Genomic DNA, 15,037 nt, shown 5'->3' with positions numbered 1-15,037 from the left:
AGTCAGCATGTTTCAGAAGACTCTGAAGAAGGCGCAGGAAATGGGCTTTTCATGTGAGATGCCGATCCATAAAGTGCACGAACAAAGAAATTAAACATTTTGCCCCGCAGAAGATCCATTTTATAGTACTTAATCAAAATGCCCAAGCAGTGAAAACCTGTCTCAGTGAGGACATTCAAATGCCTCATCTGCAAGTCTGACCTCTAAACCAAGCTTTGCCTACTTAAAGCTCATCTCGCAATGCAAACATTCATAAAGAGGAGCGGAGAGGCAGAATAAGCGGGGGCTGGGGAAAGTGTGAGGAAACGGCCACTGTAACCAGATCCTTCTTGTTTATTTTCATTCCCATGGCCCTGAAATTTAGCAAGTCTAATCGGCTAGCTACTGATATGACCTAGAACAGCGTTCAGCCCCAGCAAACCTCAGAAATAAAACTGTGGAGGAATTCACAGTAAGACATGGTAACATTTCAACATACAACAAGAATTAAATCAAATCAATAGATAATTTAATGTAGCAGCATCTCATTTTCATCTTTCTTATCACGTCTACTCAGAAATAATCTCTTCTGCAATGAGGGAGGGGAAACAAAATCTGTTGTATATAAGCACTCTTTCCTGAAACAAAGAAAAAGAAATACACAGGTGGATGAGAAAATAAATACATGATTAAAAATGATGTCAGCTGACAGGAAATAAATTTCCCTTAAGGTTTTTTTTTATTAGAGAACAAAAGGTAGCTGACTGTCTTCTCTGCCACTGTGATGTGACATTATTCTGTGAGCACGCATACAGCAGAAGCCCTGGGGAAAACACAAACATGCACACAAACGCACAGACGCACATGCACACACACACTGGAGATCACATTAAATTAAGAGCTTTAGGTTTAGCTGAGCCCCACAGTCACAGCAGGAATCTCCCAGCGCTGCTGACCAGTGTGAGCACACCAGAAAAGTCCTCACAAAAAAAACACCCAAAAACAAACCTCTCTCTGTCTGTCTGGCCTAACTCTTTCACACTTACAAAGTGCAGGCAGTGACTCAGAGCTACAGTGAATATGTGAGGCATAGCCAGCCTGATTAAGTCACCAAAGTGCACTGCTTTGTTTTGATCCAAGCAGGACGTGTATAAACTGGTGCTACCATAATGATACCCTAGCAGAACACCAGGTGTTTCTTGGTTTGTCCATGTGTTGATCATACCCCCCAGCCCCTGGATATGTCTGTGCAATCAGAGTGGAATATGAGCATTTAAATTGCAAAAAGTCTTCAAGAGAAGGTAGTTGCAGTGCAAGGAAAAGGCTTTGAAGCCCAACATGTGGGGACATAAGACATTGGGGTGGATATATATACATATATATATATGTATACCCTCAAGCACATGCAAAGTGGGAGTTTCTAACACAAACTAATGCCAGCGTTGGAGAGTAATCATCTAGCTGGGAATGAATAAAGTCAAAGCACTTCCCGACACTCTGTGGTGCACAAAACACACATGAACCTATCACTTGGGAGATTTCCTCATCTGATTGCTTTGTTCGCTCTCATGAATAAATCAGATGCAGGAAGAGAATATTCTGATGCAGATTGCTCTGTAGTGGAATTTCTAACTAGAAAAGTCTAATGTTGCTGTTAAGAGCGCTTTGATGGCAGCTGTAGTATGGGTAACTTTGCTAATTGCTAATGTAACATTGCAGGGAGGAAAGCGATGAGGAAAAACTGCAGGCGGCTTTTTTTCTGGTCATCAGGACTTCTCAGTTTGCTATAGAAAGGATGCTGAGAACAGATATGAAGACTGCAGGAGGAATATTTGGACACTAGCTGCACATCGCTAGTTTTGACACTGGCCCTAACGAGCCTCAGGGCCATCATTTCTACGCCTCTCATCGCCATGGTAACAGATGCAAGCGGCAAGGGAGGTCGAACGTTTCTGTGCACGTGTATGCAGAGGAAAGAACCCCAGCCATCACACACTGTTACTCTACACTTCCTCATTTCTGTCCATCCTGGAAGAACACAAACATCAATGTCTAGCGAGGAATCACATGCGGGATATCTCTTCGCTTGTTCATTTTAAACGGATTCTCTGAGCAGTGACATGAAAGGGAAAACTTTAAAACAAATCTCTATGAGCTCGCTAGAGGCGGCTAATTGGACCAGGGGTCCAGAATGGTGATTAAATAGCAATAGCTGGGTTATTTTGATGTGTGATTTCACCACACAGGAGCTGGATGTGGTCCACATAAATAAATAAATAAATAAATAAATAAATAATTGTCTCCATCTTTACCTGATATCCCACCTGCTGAGAAGACAAGAAGTTGGCCAATTAGTATGAAATAATTACAACATCTGCTTCTGCAGTTTAAAAAAAAAACAGAGAAAAGATCCTTCGTGTGTGAGGCAAAACGCAAAGCTTTAGTCTAAACAATATTCATCAGTCCCTTTGTTTTCTGGCTTTAAAGTGATAAAGATAAGAGTCCGCAATATAGTATGCATGCCTTTCTGTTTCACAGTGGGATTTTCTTGGTATATCACAGACCAACTTTTAAAGGCTGAATAAAGATGCAGCAAGAAAAACGCTGGTATCTTTATATCTCCAAAAAGCTTTTTTTTATTATACTCTGGAAAAGAAAATCTTTTGACAAGCTTTCCTTGAATATGCAGTAGGTCTGTATTGTAAGGATCCCTTAGGCATCTCTCCCATCAAGGTCAAGCGAAGCTTTCCTCTTACCATCTTACCACCTAATCTAGAGATAAGAAATAGGGAAAAACAACTTGAATCATTTGGACATTTGGAACTTCCTAATAAGATGACAGATTTGATGATTATTTGTTTTGGATTATATCATAGGTCAGCTTGGCTCATGACTAAGTCTGTGACTAAGAAGTTCTCTCAGGCCACACAAATTACTTTTAAGGTAACAAGCAAGTTATTCAGCAGGGTTTTGCATCTAAGTAATATGAATATTTTTTAAAAATCACAGTTAAAATTGATATGTTATAAATTTGATTCCAGTCAGGTATGTGTTGATTCCAGAAATTTAGCAGTTGGTACCAGTACCATTAGAAATTCACAGCCCTCACAGTCCAATACCCCTATTCAATACAACGGTTGAAAGAAATGCTGGGAATCATGTATTATCGCAGGGTACTGTTGGAAGCTTTTTTATTTGCCATTAAATGCTGCCAAATGTGTAAGGAAATTGCATTTGTGGGTTGAGCAGCAGAGTTGAGTAAGTGGGTTACGGGAAGAAAAACGTCTCTTTTCGGCAAAATCTTCTCTGCCGATGCCAAACTGTTTTTTTCTGCCATAGATTGTTGTTTGGTGTTGTTTGATCGAAATCTGAAGAAACTAGACAAATTAGCATTTTAAGAAGTTATTAATGTAACAAACACTTTCAGCTGTGTTTACTGTCACACTATATACAATGATATAATGAAGAATAAACAAGCACTGCAGGCCTGGCCTTGCTAGTTTATATAATGTTACCTCCTACAAATATTTCAGACTAAAGAACATAGTTGATTTCAAAAAGCCAACCGTCTCAGATGGTTTGATCTATTTCAGGATAACAGGACAAAATATTACCAAACTCTTATTGCCTTTCTTATCAATGAGCTGGGACAAAGCTATCACAGCAGCTGCACTCAGCGCCATCTTTCATGTTAAATTTTTCTTTATGCTTGTAGGCATCCTTCTTCTTTTTCGGGATGATTTCACTGTTTGCGCATAATCTGATTTAATATACTTCTTTTGCGAAAGGCAATATCTTATATATTTACAGCGAACGGCTGCTGCCTTAAAACAGGTAAAGACCGACCTCTCAAGGTCTACTGCCTTGTGAAATTCTGATGATCAGGAGAAAAAGTAATTACTTTCAGAAAGATTGTTTTAATAGTGTTTCTGCTTTATTGGGTAGGGCACAGTGGGAAGTGATGGAACAGATACGAGAATAACAAAAAGAAATGTATTCAATCTGCATCGCATTATTCATGCGTTTTGTTGTTTTTGCACCACAAAGTTTGAGTCTCTGCATCATCCACGGTGCTGTCATCTCAAGTTCTTAGGAGAAATGTTTTCAAAGCTCGTTTTGTTCTTCTTACCTTATCGCCTTGTGCATTTTTTGATAAATCACTACGACACTAATAACTGACAGGCTGCTAACCTTTTTATGCAATGCATAGTATCTAGGACAGCACTTCCTTCATTGATTATACAATGGATTTTTATGTTAATACAGCTGGGATGTGTCGTTCTCGTATAGTGAACAAACACAACCACAGTCTATAAGCACAATGTAGTTAAAAGGTCAAAGCATAATTAATTAATCTGTCACCAACTAATATATTGGCTATAACTTTAACAATCAGTTGCAGTCACTGTTATTTGAAGTTTTCTTGCTTTTGATGTACCCGGCCTATCATAATATACATTTTCAATAAATATTAAGAAGTATACTCATCAGTAAGTTTGGGGTGGTTGTTTATGCAGTTTCCCAGAACAGAGCAACCTCTACTTGGTTGGAATCTGGAGTTTAACTTTGTGTCAAACCCAAAGTCCTTTTTAAAATCTTCTATTGACAATGGGAAACTCAGATGTGCTGAAGTTCTCTGCCAGTAAACAGGACTTTCTGCCATTAAAATTCTTTTGCAGTCCAGTCCTAGTATGACAAGTGCGAGGCTGTGATGACCCCTAGTTTTTACTCTCAACATTCCTTTCCTCGGCATGTGTTTTAGATACCTAGGTGGGCAGGCTATAAAACCGGCGCTGATAGTCGGCTCGCCTGGCTGCCCTATATTTACCCTCTCACTTTCTTTTTAGCTCCTTCATGTTGTTTTTGTGCAACTCAGACAAACTATATCCACTCTCAAATACATCCAATACAAAATATTCTACTGCCTTTCACATTCAATCATTTTTATATTTTTGTCATCTATTAAAATTACGTTATTTTGTTTAATACGTTTTATTAAATTTGCTAGTTAAACCGCTAAAAAAATGGTGCTTCCTTACCAGGCAAGCTGTAACAAAAGTGCAGGCTTATCTGGTATTCAGATCTGGGAACTCTTGCAGAGCCAGGGGACTATGTGGAAACCTGAGTCTGCATATCTTATATATTTTTTTTTATTTGAAAAAAAAAGTATATCAGACATAAATTAATATTCAAAGCGAATATCAACAAAGGAGTCTGGAGGGGATCTTCAACATCCTGAGAATTTTGGGAAATGATAAAATATATTTTATCATACTTTGGTTCAAGGGCACCTGGTGGCTCAGAAAAATTAAGGGTAGAAGGAAAACCAACTCATGGCACCAGTTTATTTCATATTAGTTTGCTACTCTTTTCTATAGTCTGTTCTCTATCATGGTCAGTGTAATCTTAAGCAGTAAACAATGGCTTACAAGAATACTTAAAAACAATTCTTGTGGGCTGTGGAGGGAAATGATATGATGATGATATTTGAAGCCTGTCAACTCTGCTTTGGTAATTTGGATTAACTGACCCTTGAAATAAATCAGATAGAAAGATAACACTATATGTTTGAGAGGAAACATCTCTTCTGTGAAGTTTAACAAGACAATAATAACACCCTAACTAGTTCATTATCAGACTGCCTGCTCCCATGTTTTTATAAGTACTAATATTCTGAGAGGTCCCACTTTTTATGGTTAACATCTGTGCAATAATATAACCACATAACCACAACTGCTGTTACTGACTTTGAATTTAAGGGGGAAACTGAAACAAATATTTTTAACTTTAATAAATGGATCAGACTTTTAACATAAAAATATTCAGACTTGTCTGATCAGACAGCTGCTGCGTAACAAATTATTTCACAGTAAAAGTGTGAATCTGTTTGTGTGTTTGACAGCTCCTGACTCCCGACCAGCTTGTCTGTGCTTCAACTAATTGATTGTTGTGAATAGTTAATGAAGTAGTGACACATAAACGTGTACAACTCTATGTTGCCCAGGGTTTTTTTGTTTTTTTTCTTTTCAAAATGAAGTGTTTCAAAAGTTCTGCTGGTGGGGGAGGTATGCTCACTTCACATTTTCATGGCTGCGATGAGAGCTAAAAGAGCAGGGTAGTAAAGGCAGTTTGTCTTCTTTGGCTCTTGTAAGGCCAGACAGTGTCTAGTCTGTAATATAAAAACATGTTAAATCCACCTCCGTGCTGTACTGCATGGAACATTCCATTGTCAATTCTGGGATCCAGTGCCAGGTGAGCAAGCCAGATTAAATCAGGCAGACAGGACCAAAACTATGAGCTGACAGGAGAATTCACCATCTTTTCCCACTGCCATAACCCATGCTGTTACAGAAAGCTAATTGTTGGCTTGCTGTTAGCAATGGCTAACGGAAGTAGCTAGCTATTTCTCACTTTTAAATAGCTCAAAAATCCCTAATATAATTACGGATAAGTTGAACTTTTTTGAAACTCTCTAAATGAAATGTCATTTATTTTTTAGTGTAAAAAACACTTCATAATTGGCTACTCTATGGCGTTACACAAAGTCATCCTACACTGCATTACACTAGAAGGGATCTGAAGACTGATCTGATGAGTTTATGCTCTCAGTAGAACTTCTTTGTAAATCTTGGCCACACTATGTTTAGACTTATCTATGGTATGCTGATTAGCTAACTACTTATGATTGACGAGTCATTAGCCAATGAGCAAGCAGCTTTACAGTCAGTCCATTCCTCTTTGTTACATCCTGCTCTTTGAAACCGAGATGCTAACGATGAAAACGCTTATCTTCAGGCTCAAAAACAGGACTTTAGAAATCAGCAGTTGACATCACTGTAGCTATAATCATCTTTTATACGGTCTGTGGGCCAGCCCTGTTTTCCAGTATTTTAATACAATTTAAAGTATATTGGATACAAGTAAAAGTTCTCAGTCAAGTGCACGCAAAGAGGCACTTACCTACATCTAGTGACTGATTGAAAAATTCCAAGGTTAATGAAGATATAAAAATATACTGTTCCTATCTGTGTGATTGCAAAGGTTTTGGCCACAGCTGGCAGGTGTATCCCCAGGCCACTTTAATTGATCCCTTGACTCAGCAGCATATTTTAGGATTATGCAGCATAGATGGAAAAGTCATATCTAATCTAGTTAAGAATCATCTGATGTCTAACCACGCTTTGTACAGTAGGACCTTGCAAATCATTGGTGGCCATCTGTATCCCAATTGGGTCTATTTGCACTAATTCCTCACACTCAGCAAGTGTGGGACCCCCACAGTGCCCCTAATGTTGAAGACGATCTTTGAAGGAAATATAATAGTGTCAAAATTTCAGACAGGAAGAATGCCACCCACAGCCAGACACCCCCTGGTATTTCCTTTGACAAAGTGTCCCTGGGGCCTATTTAAATTTCAAGGTCTGACAACCACTAAATACACACACATTGCCCCCCTAAATGTTCACAAAGCTTTCTAGTACTGATTTAACATCAGCTCTATGTGACACTTCAGGCCCACTTTTGAAAAAAAAAAATCATAAAATATTAATGAATATTCATTAAACACAAATGAATATTACAGATGTTTTAGAAGTTGAACACTAAACATGGTGAACAAAGCAAACTGTTCATCATATTTACTCTCCATTAAGTAAACTGTGGTCACTGTAGCAGTATAAATAAACAGAAACTAGGATCATTCTCAATTCTTATTTCAGTTCTGAAAGTATTGTTTGTGTTACCTGGGAAAGCAACAGAAACATATACCTGAGAGTAAAAAGAAGAAGTGTAACAACAATTTCAGTTCTACATCACAGTCTGGCAGCCAGTGCATATGGTGCTCCGGTGAAAATATGTGATTGTTTGAGTTCTGGAAGCATGTGTATTTACAGTAGACTGCACTGAAGTTTGAGGGGGTTCATTCCAAACATTTGGATCAGCCTTGTGCTAAGCAGACCGTGCCTAATATGTCCTATAGTGCTGCAGTCAATCTGCTAGCGAGTTGCTGCTATGGAAGTGTTGTGCTTGTGCCTAAGAAGCTGATACAGTGGTACGTAACCTCTTTGGGATTACTCGCAGCACACCCATATAAGGCAAGAGCTCCCAATTTGTCCACCTTATGTTCTCAGACATGAAATGCAGTAACTGGAAGGGTCAGACAGCCTGCAGATCTCTCCAGATTCTCGGAACAGTGGAAAGTTGCTCAGCCACTCATGATGTCAGCCTTTTATCTCACTCTAGTTGGGCTAATGTTTAGCGGGGGATAGGCCGTAGGAGGAGAGAGCCATTAGGAGAAAGTGGTCGGAGGAAATAAGCAGCAGTGGGAGTGACAGGGGCTGTGGCTTTTAAGGAACCATTTTATAAACATAGTCAGTCAATGCAATTGCACTGAACACTGTGATGGGGAAGTGAGAGAAAGAAATGGAAGCAAAATGTGCTTTTTCATTATGGTAGATACATGTGATGCCTAAGACATGAAGTGACATCGGTTATTTGGCCTGGACAGAAGAAGGAGATGATTTATGTTCACACCTCAGCGCTGTGAAGAGAGATTGTTCCATTATTTTGGACGTACAGTAAGGTGACTGCTTTTACAGACCAGTGGCTGTCAAGTCATGTGAAATAAATCAAAATGTGCGAGTCTAACTTTGAGGCTAGGTTGACCATCACAGGGGTCAGGGTTGTGTAAAGATGTGCAAATGATTCATAGTTCAGTATAAAGTTAGGAATGAACTTGCAAACTGTGTGAGAGAGCAGTGCAAAGGCTTGCATTCTACAAGCTTGTTCATGTGTGATCTCACCAAGGGAATAACCACAAACGAGCTGCTGTACTTTCATTTTATGCCTTTGCGTTGGCCAGGAATGAAAGCATGGCTTGTGGCAACAAACCCACACTGTTCTTTGCAGTCAGCTTCAGCCTCAACAACATGTCCACTGTGGAACCAGGATGCCTTCAAGCAACACCCCTACTGATATCAAAAGCCTGTATGCAATAGGTTAGTGAGGACTGCATTATACGTATCAGGTTTAAAGTAATCTGATTATAAAATGGGTGAAGGTGAAATATATTAGATGTTGAAAGTTTGCAGCTAGAATTTTATCGTGCAGTGCCCTTTTCACAGCACAAAAAAGTTTATTTTTATATAAAAATGAAGCGAAATATGGCATGGGATAAAGTATTGTATTATTAATGTGGTTTTCAAAACGGGGAATCTGTCAAATGTAGTTTGTGTTAATTAACATAGTTGGATACAGAAATAGTAAATGTCCAATATGTCTTGTTTTAATGAATATAAACTAACTACTATAGAAAACTAAAAAGAGTTAATACCGTTTAAGATCACAATTGCAGAGCAACACATTTGTTTATACCCCCTACTAGCCTCATTAATTAGGGGCAGGGCACTTCTCTTGGTAGTGTCACATTTTACTTTTAATTAATGATTTACATACTGTAGTGAAAATGAAGGGGCTTAGGAGAGGAGGTGAGTGTGTCAGAATACATGAAATATCCTGCGCTGTTCAGCTACTAATTGCACATGTAGGTGGTCTCTTACCTTCGCAGCGCCGATTTGCTCCTTACGAAATTTTTCCAAAGGAGTAATCAACACATCATCTGCATTCTGAATCTGAAATGAAAATCATAAGAAAGCAGTGATACAGACAGACGTCAGTTTGACTGAAAGATAGAACCAGAGTCTTCAGACTATTTCAAAAAGAATTATTAGAAAGAAAAATATCACAAAAATGTAATCTGGCAGCCATTCACTTTTTTAACAATAAGCTTGGTCTACAAATGTGCCACACAGGAAATTATGGAATCATTCAGCTTAAGTCGAACACAGTTGAAAATACACGTGGAAGATGGAGCAATCACATTTAATAATATTTCTTAAGCCAGCGACAATGAACAGTGTGTGACTGCACGGAACCGAAATGAGTGCAGCAGATCTATGAGATAAAGCACTCAACAATAGTCTTGCAAGGCAGACAAAATCGGAGCCTTTTTATATGAGCTTTGATGCACCAGTATTGTCAAATCTTGGTGAGTTATAACACAGTGCAGCAGCACAGCTCTACAAGTTCAATTGGCAATGCATTTAAATTTTTGAAGTATGTCTCTACATACTGGTGACCTCTCCTGTGACCGGAAAAAAGGTCTCTGGAGGAGTCACTCCGCTTTTATTCCAGACAGAAACTGAAAAGCTGAGATACACTGTGTCAATTACTGTCTATGTTGAACTGCAGGTGAGCAGTTCAAAAAGGTGCCATTAAGGTGCTTCTGAATTTTCTGTGTATGAGCTTTCACCCACCGAGACCAGATGACATCAGACTGGTGGAGCACAGGAAGCACTGCCATAAATGACATGCCTCTAAGGTTGATTTAAGGTGTTATTCTGTCCAGTGATAAACTAAGGGCTGGGCTCTATGATACATCTATGATAACAGCACTAATTTAGTGGTGTCAGCTCAGAATGACTATCAGCTTCCCAGCTACAGTCCTCTGAACACAGACTTTCTCGAGATGGAGTCTTTGTTTTGAACCATTAATCATAGCATATTTTCACTGTCTAAAAATAACCCTGTCAGCTCCAAACCCAACTAGAATGAGTGACTTGAAAAGGAAGATGCAATCTCTTTAGCCTGCAGTGTTTTCATTTTCCCTTTATGATGTGGATGTTAAAATCTTGTAGAGTAAATATGTAACTTTTACTTGTTGTAATAATGCACTATAATTACACTACAGTCACCAATCTTGCAGCTGTTCAAAAGGGCTTCAAATGAAACCCATGTTAAGCTTTAGAGCTGATTTTTTTTTTAAAGTTAGCCCCTGTAGTAAATGTCAAGAAACGAGAGAAGAAAACTGTGTTTTAATTTGAAAACAATTGAATGAAATTATCGTGTTATTGTGTTACAAGTAATTAGCAGAAATCTCTCTTTGTATATGTTTATGGATGTAGCTTTCTAACCTAGCTTGCCAGCATTAGCTGATAACTTAGCACTCTTGTTAAAATACAGCCCCCTTTGGCTTAAATAACAAAGATGGTGACAGTAACTAGGGCTGTGCGATATGACCAAAATCTCATATCCCGATATTAAGACATCTATCGTCCCGATAACGATATAAATCACAAAAATGTAACATTTTCTGTAAATTCTGTGAATCTCGGGCAGCTCATCTTGCCGGAAGTGTTTCCAGCTGGGCATCGTGTACCTGGAGTCGAGTGTTTTAACCGATGCATGAAACTATACATTTTTAGACATAGGTTGTAACGGCCACCGTTTTCTTTGTGAGTATTTATTACACGGCGTGCTGCGGGGAAAAGCCTGTTCTGTTTGAGTCTAAGGTTTATTTTTTAGCACCTGGCGGCTCTTTTTTGCTTCTCATCTGTAAATACTCTAGATCTTTCACGTGATTCAGTTTATTTTGAAAAGTCTCAACAGGATCTTGAGCTTTATTGTGAAAGGTTTATGTGGAAATAACGACAACGCATAAAAACAAGCGCTTTTCTGTCTGTAGTGTGGTTATATTAAATATAAGAGAAAGCGAGAACTTTAAGAAATTAATATAGCCACTACAGTGACCATCAAAATAATGAAAAAATATTGCAGTAAACAGTTTATTTTGCGACACCACGAAACAAACGATAGTGTAAAATGAAACGATAGACGTTTTTATATCGTCATCTGATATATATATCGTTATATTGAACAGCCCTAATAGTAACAACACTAAAAAATAGAACAAAAACAGAACAGACTTCAAAACAGAAAATCAGAAACCAATAACATATAAAACAAATGAGTAGCTCAAGACTTTTGCACAGTACAGTAACTTCAAAACCACAACATCTCGAAACTTCTACTGTTTAATACTATAATCAATTACTCATACAACATACAGCATTCCAGCAAAATGTTGTGATTACTCAAACATAAATGAATAGCAGCTTGTCCCTCTCTCATATATTAAACATGAAGGGAACAGATGAGGATGAGTAGGTAAGCCAAATTATTTTGTCAAGACAACTGAAAATAGGAGGAAAGACAAACCATGAACTGGTAAGGGAGTTGGGGGATGTACTGTAATAAGTCTGATTGTGGTGGCTCAAGCTAGCATCTGCCCAGATTTAAGGTCTCTGCTGCAAAGGTTTTCATGCCAGATACCACAGGGCACCTTGAGAATCTATTGTTCAGTAATTTTGAGCTTGTGTGTTTTTTTAACTACTCTTTTTGACTCAAATAACATTTGGGGGAATTTGAAATAATTTCAGGTTATATTAAAACAAAATTGAACATTTAGTCTTTAACTTTCATCTAAAATCAGGTGCTTGATGGAAATTTGAAGTAGGAAGTGCTTCACATATAAAATATCATCTCGCAACCTGCAAAATGATTCATCACCAGATGGGGTTTAAAAGCATAATGGAGCTCTGTAAGATAAATCAAGTCTCTTTGGTTACAAGTAATACTCCACCAGAAGCACAGAGGACATTTGATGGTCATCAGATCTGTTATATAAAAAATATAATCTCTTAGCTGTTAGAATCCTCCAGTCGTATTGAAGTCGTTGTGTTATCTACCGTCTCAACAGCAAGAACGACACTTTTTTCATGTTCAGCTAAATAGACAGGACAATTAAATACACAGCACTCCAGGCTTTTGAGATTATGATCTAATATTTGAAAGCGACTGAAAGCGAGATAAAAATATCAAGTTTGTTCTTCTCTGGATTTCTGAGACGATGACTACTGAGTTTAATTGTCCTTGAAGGCGACTGCTACCTGAAATCTGACAGGATTTAGATATAATAGGAGCGTGATTACTTCTTGTCTCAGTTAATGCATATTACATTCAAAGCAATGGAAAATACATTTAAAATGTTCAAGATTTCCGATCACTTTTGATTATTATCTTCCAATAAGCTGATTCAGACAGTTAAACTTGAAAGAGGCCATCTTATTTAAGACTCAATGGATTACTTTCAAACTGGCATTGTGCCGAATGCCCTCAGCAACAGCCTCTCTCAACAGGATTAAATCCATATGAGCGAGCACAGTGTGATGCTTGAAAGGATGCAATAGCGCTAAGCAATTTCATTATCAGATAGGGAGAGGAATGTCAATGTGCTGTATTTCCCATGCTCCTGCTTTTACCAGTCTAAACATCAAGCAGATCAAAAGTGTTACTCTGAGGTTAATTTGCAGAGGCCGACCAGAATGCCACCAAGGCCAGCTCAAATTGAATACTGTGAAGTGTACCAATTCAAATTTTCCCCTTTCAAACACATCTTTAGAACCGATTTAAATGTGAATATCAACTTTAAACCCTTTGGAAACATCATGTATCATTCATCTTTCCCTTAATAAAAATATTCTGCTGGATATCAGACTTTTTTTTAAGTTTCCTCTTTAATCTATGTTTACTGCAGAGAAAGCCTGTAAATAATCATTACTTAGGTCAGCTTTTATTAGAAGAGCACCTCTCATGTTCACCTCTATGACTTACAACTGCTGCTAAAACACTGTTTGGGTAAAACCATTTCATATTCTATGCAAATATTTATATTATTTATTACGTTTCAGATCGTCTAGAATGGCTTAAAGTGCATATCTCGTGGCCGTGGTTCCTTGGTTGTGTTGGTGCATTTCACTTGCAGTTTATAATCACTCTAGCATTAAACTATATATTGCGCCGTCTCACTGGTTTCAGTATGTAAGTCTATAACAGGGCAGTAAATAACTTTTATAGGCTTTTTGCCCGTTCCGTTTTGACAGCGTCCTCACAATGAAACTCCAACTTAATACACCTAAAGCCGTGCTTCTTCATTGCAAATCAACTGAATCTCTTGGTTTTTGAATACACACAAACTCACCCACATGCATACACACCGGGCTTGCCATTTTTCTCTGGCTGAAGAGGCGTCATAAAAGCCCGCTCGGCCACCGTGCTGCACTATCTTTCAAATGAAAAAGCATATTTCTGTTTGTTGTTGTTGTAGCAGTTTCACCCTCACGCACATTTTCCAAGAAAATGTGGCTCCAGGCGGAAAAAACAGTTCTGTAAAAAGCCAACTGGGCCCTGACAAGAAGGTGTTTTATCGGTGGGTGCTTGCAAGTGAAAATCTGTCAACTGTGACAATTTAGTAAAATCCTGTGACAGAAACAGGTCACAATTTTCCAGAATGGTTAACATCTAACGAGAAAAATACAAAAAACGTCCTAATTTTAATCTGTTTGATTTGTTTATTATATATTATAAGAAAGAATCATATCAATCAGTAGATTTTGGTCAGTATCTATTTGTTATAATATAATGTTATCTGCTAGAATAGCAGTCCTTCTTCCTTTGCAGCACGAATAAGTCTCCTGGTGATAAATATTAAGTTATTGGCTTAACTAAGCATGCTTACAGTGGCTTTCGTTCTTGGGGGTGATTTAATTTTCCCATTTAGGTTCCCACCTTTGTTTAGCTGTCAGTTATAAATGGTCATCTAAAGCCTTTGGGGCTGAAATGAAGCTAATTTGAATGTATAATTGTGCAAATTTATTAAGTGTAAAAACCAGTAGAGAAATACTGCTGATGACTATCTGAGGAATGTTAACAAGCACTGCTGGCGCAGCCTTTAAATGCAATAACATGAGTGGGTGTGCCTTACATGAAAAAAGACTGCGTGCTAGACGTCTGTACTTCTTTGTCCTGAATTGTATTACACCTAGTAACACCCGGCGGCATCAAATAAAAATATCAGCAACAATAACACCACACCAATAACCACAGTGATAGCAGCAGCAACCAAAAAGGAATTAGTCAAACTTATTAAAGATGTGGAAGCAAAGCCCCCAAAACCTAATTAATACAGTGCGTTAAATGCATAATAAACATTATCGTCCGTATCATCATGACAAAATAAAACTTTCTATTTCATGCTGACAATGGGATACAACCTTTATTAGAAGAGGGACTGCAATAGATATGCGTGTCTGTCATTCTCTCTGCAGATTGTTTTGCCGAGAAGGTGTGCGTGTGTGTGTGTGTCAGGGGGGTAACAATCTCG

At 38.2% G+C, this 15,037-nt stretch overlaps 1 protein-coding gene across 4 annotated transcripts in view; it reads right to left on the bottom strand.

The window, feature by feature from the left end:
* LOC120737072 (rho GTPase-activating protein 42) overlaps window positions 1-15,037 on the bottom strand; it is a 74,633-nt gene that overhangs the window by 21,004 nt on the left and 38,592 nt on the right. For all 4 annotated transcript variants that reach the window (XM_040037522.1, XM_040037521.1, XM_040037524.1 and 1 more), the window contains exon 4: window positions 9,537-9,608. In XM_040037522.1, coding sequence (XP_039893456.1) covers window positions 9,537-9,608 — 72 coding nt within the window. The remainder of the gene's footprint in view (window positions 1-9,536; window positions 9,609-15,037) is intronic.

This window comes from Simochromis diagramma, unplaced genomic scaffold, assembly GCF_900408965.1.
Source record: "Simochromis diagramma unplaced genomic scaffold, fSimDia1.1 OVJJ01000463.1, whole genome shotgun sequence".
NCBI classification, from domain to species: domain Eukaryota; kingdom Metazoa; phylum Chordata; class Actinopteri; order Cichliformes; family Cichlidae; genus Simochromis; species Simochromis diagramma.
Note: the sequence above shows the minus strand (reverse complement) of the source record. Positions and strands in the feature narration are given on the sequence as shown.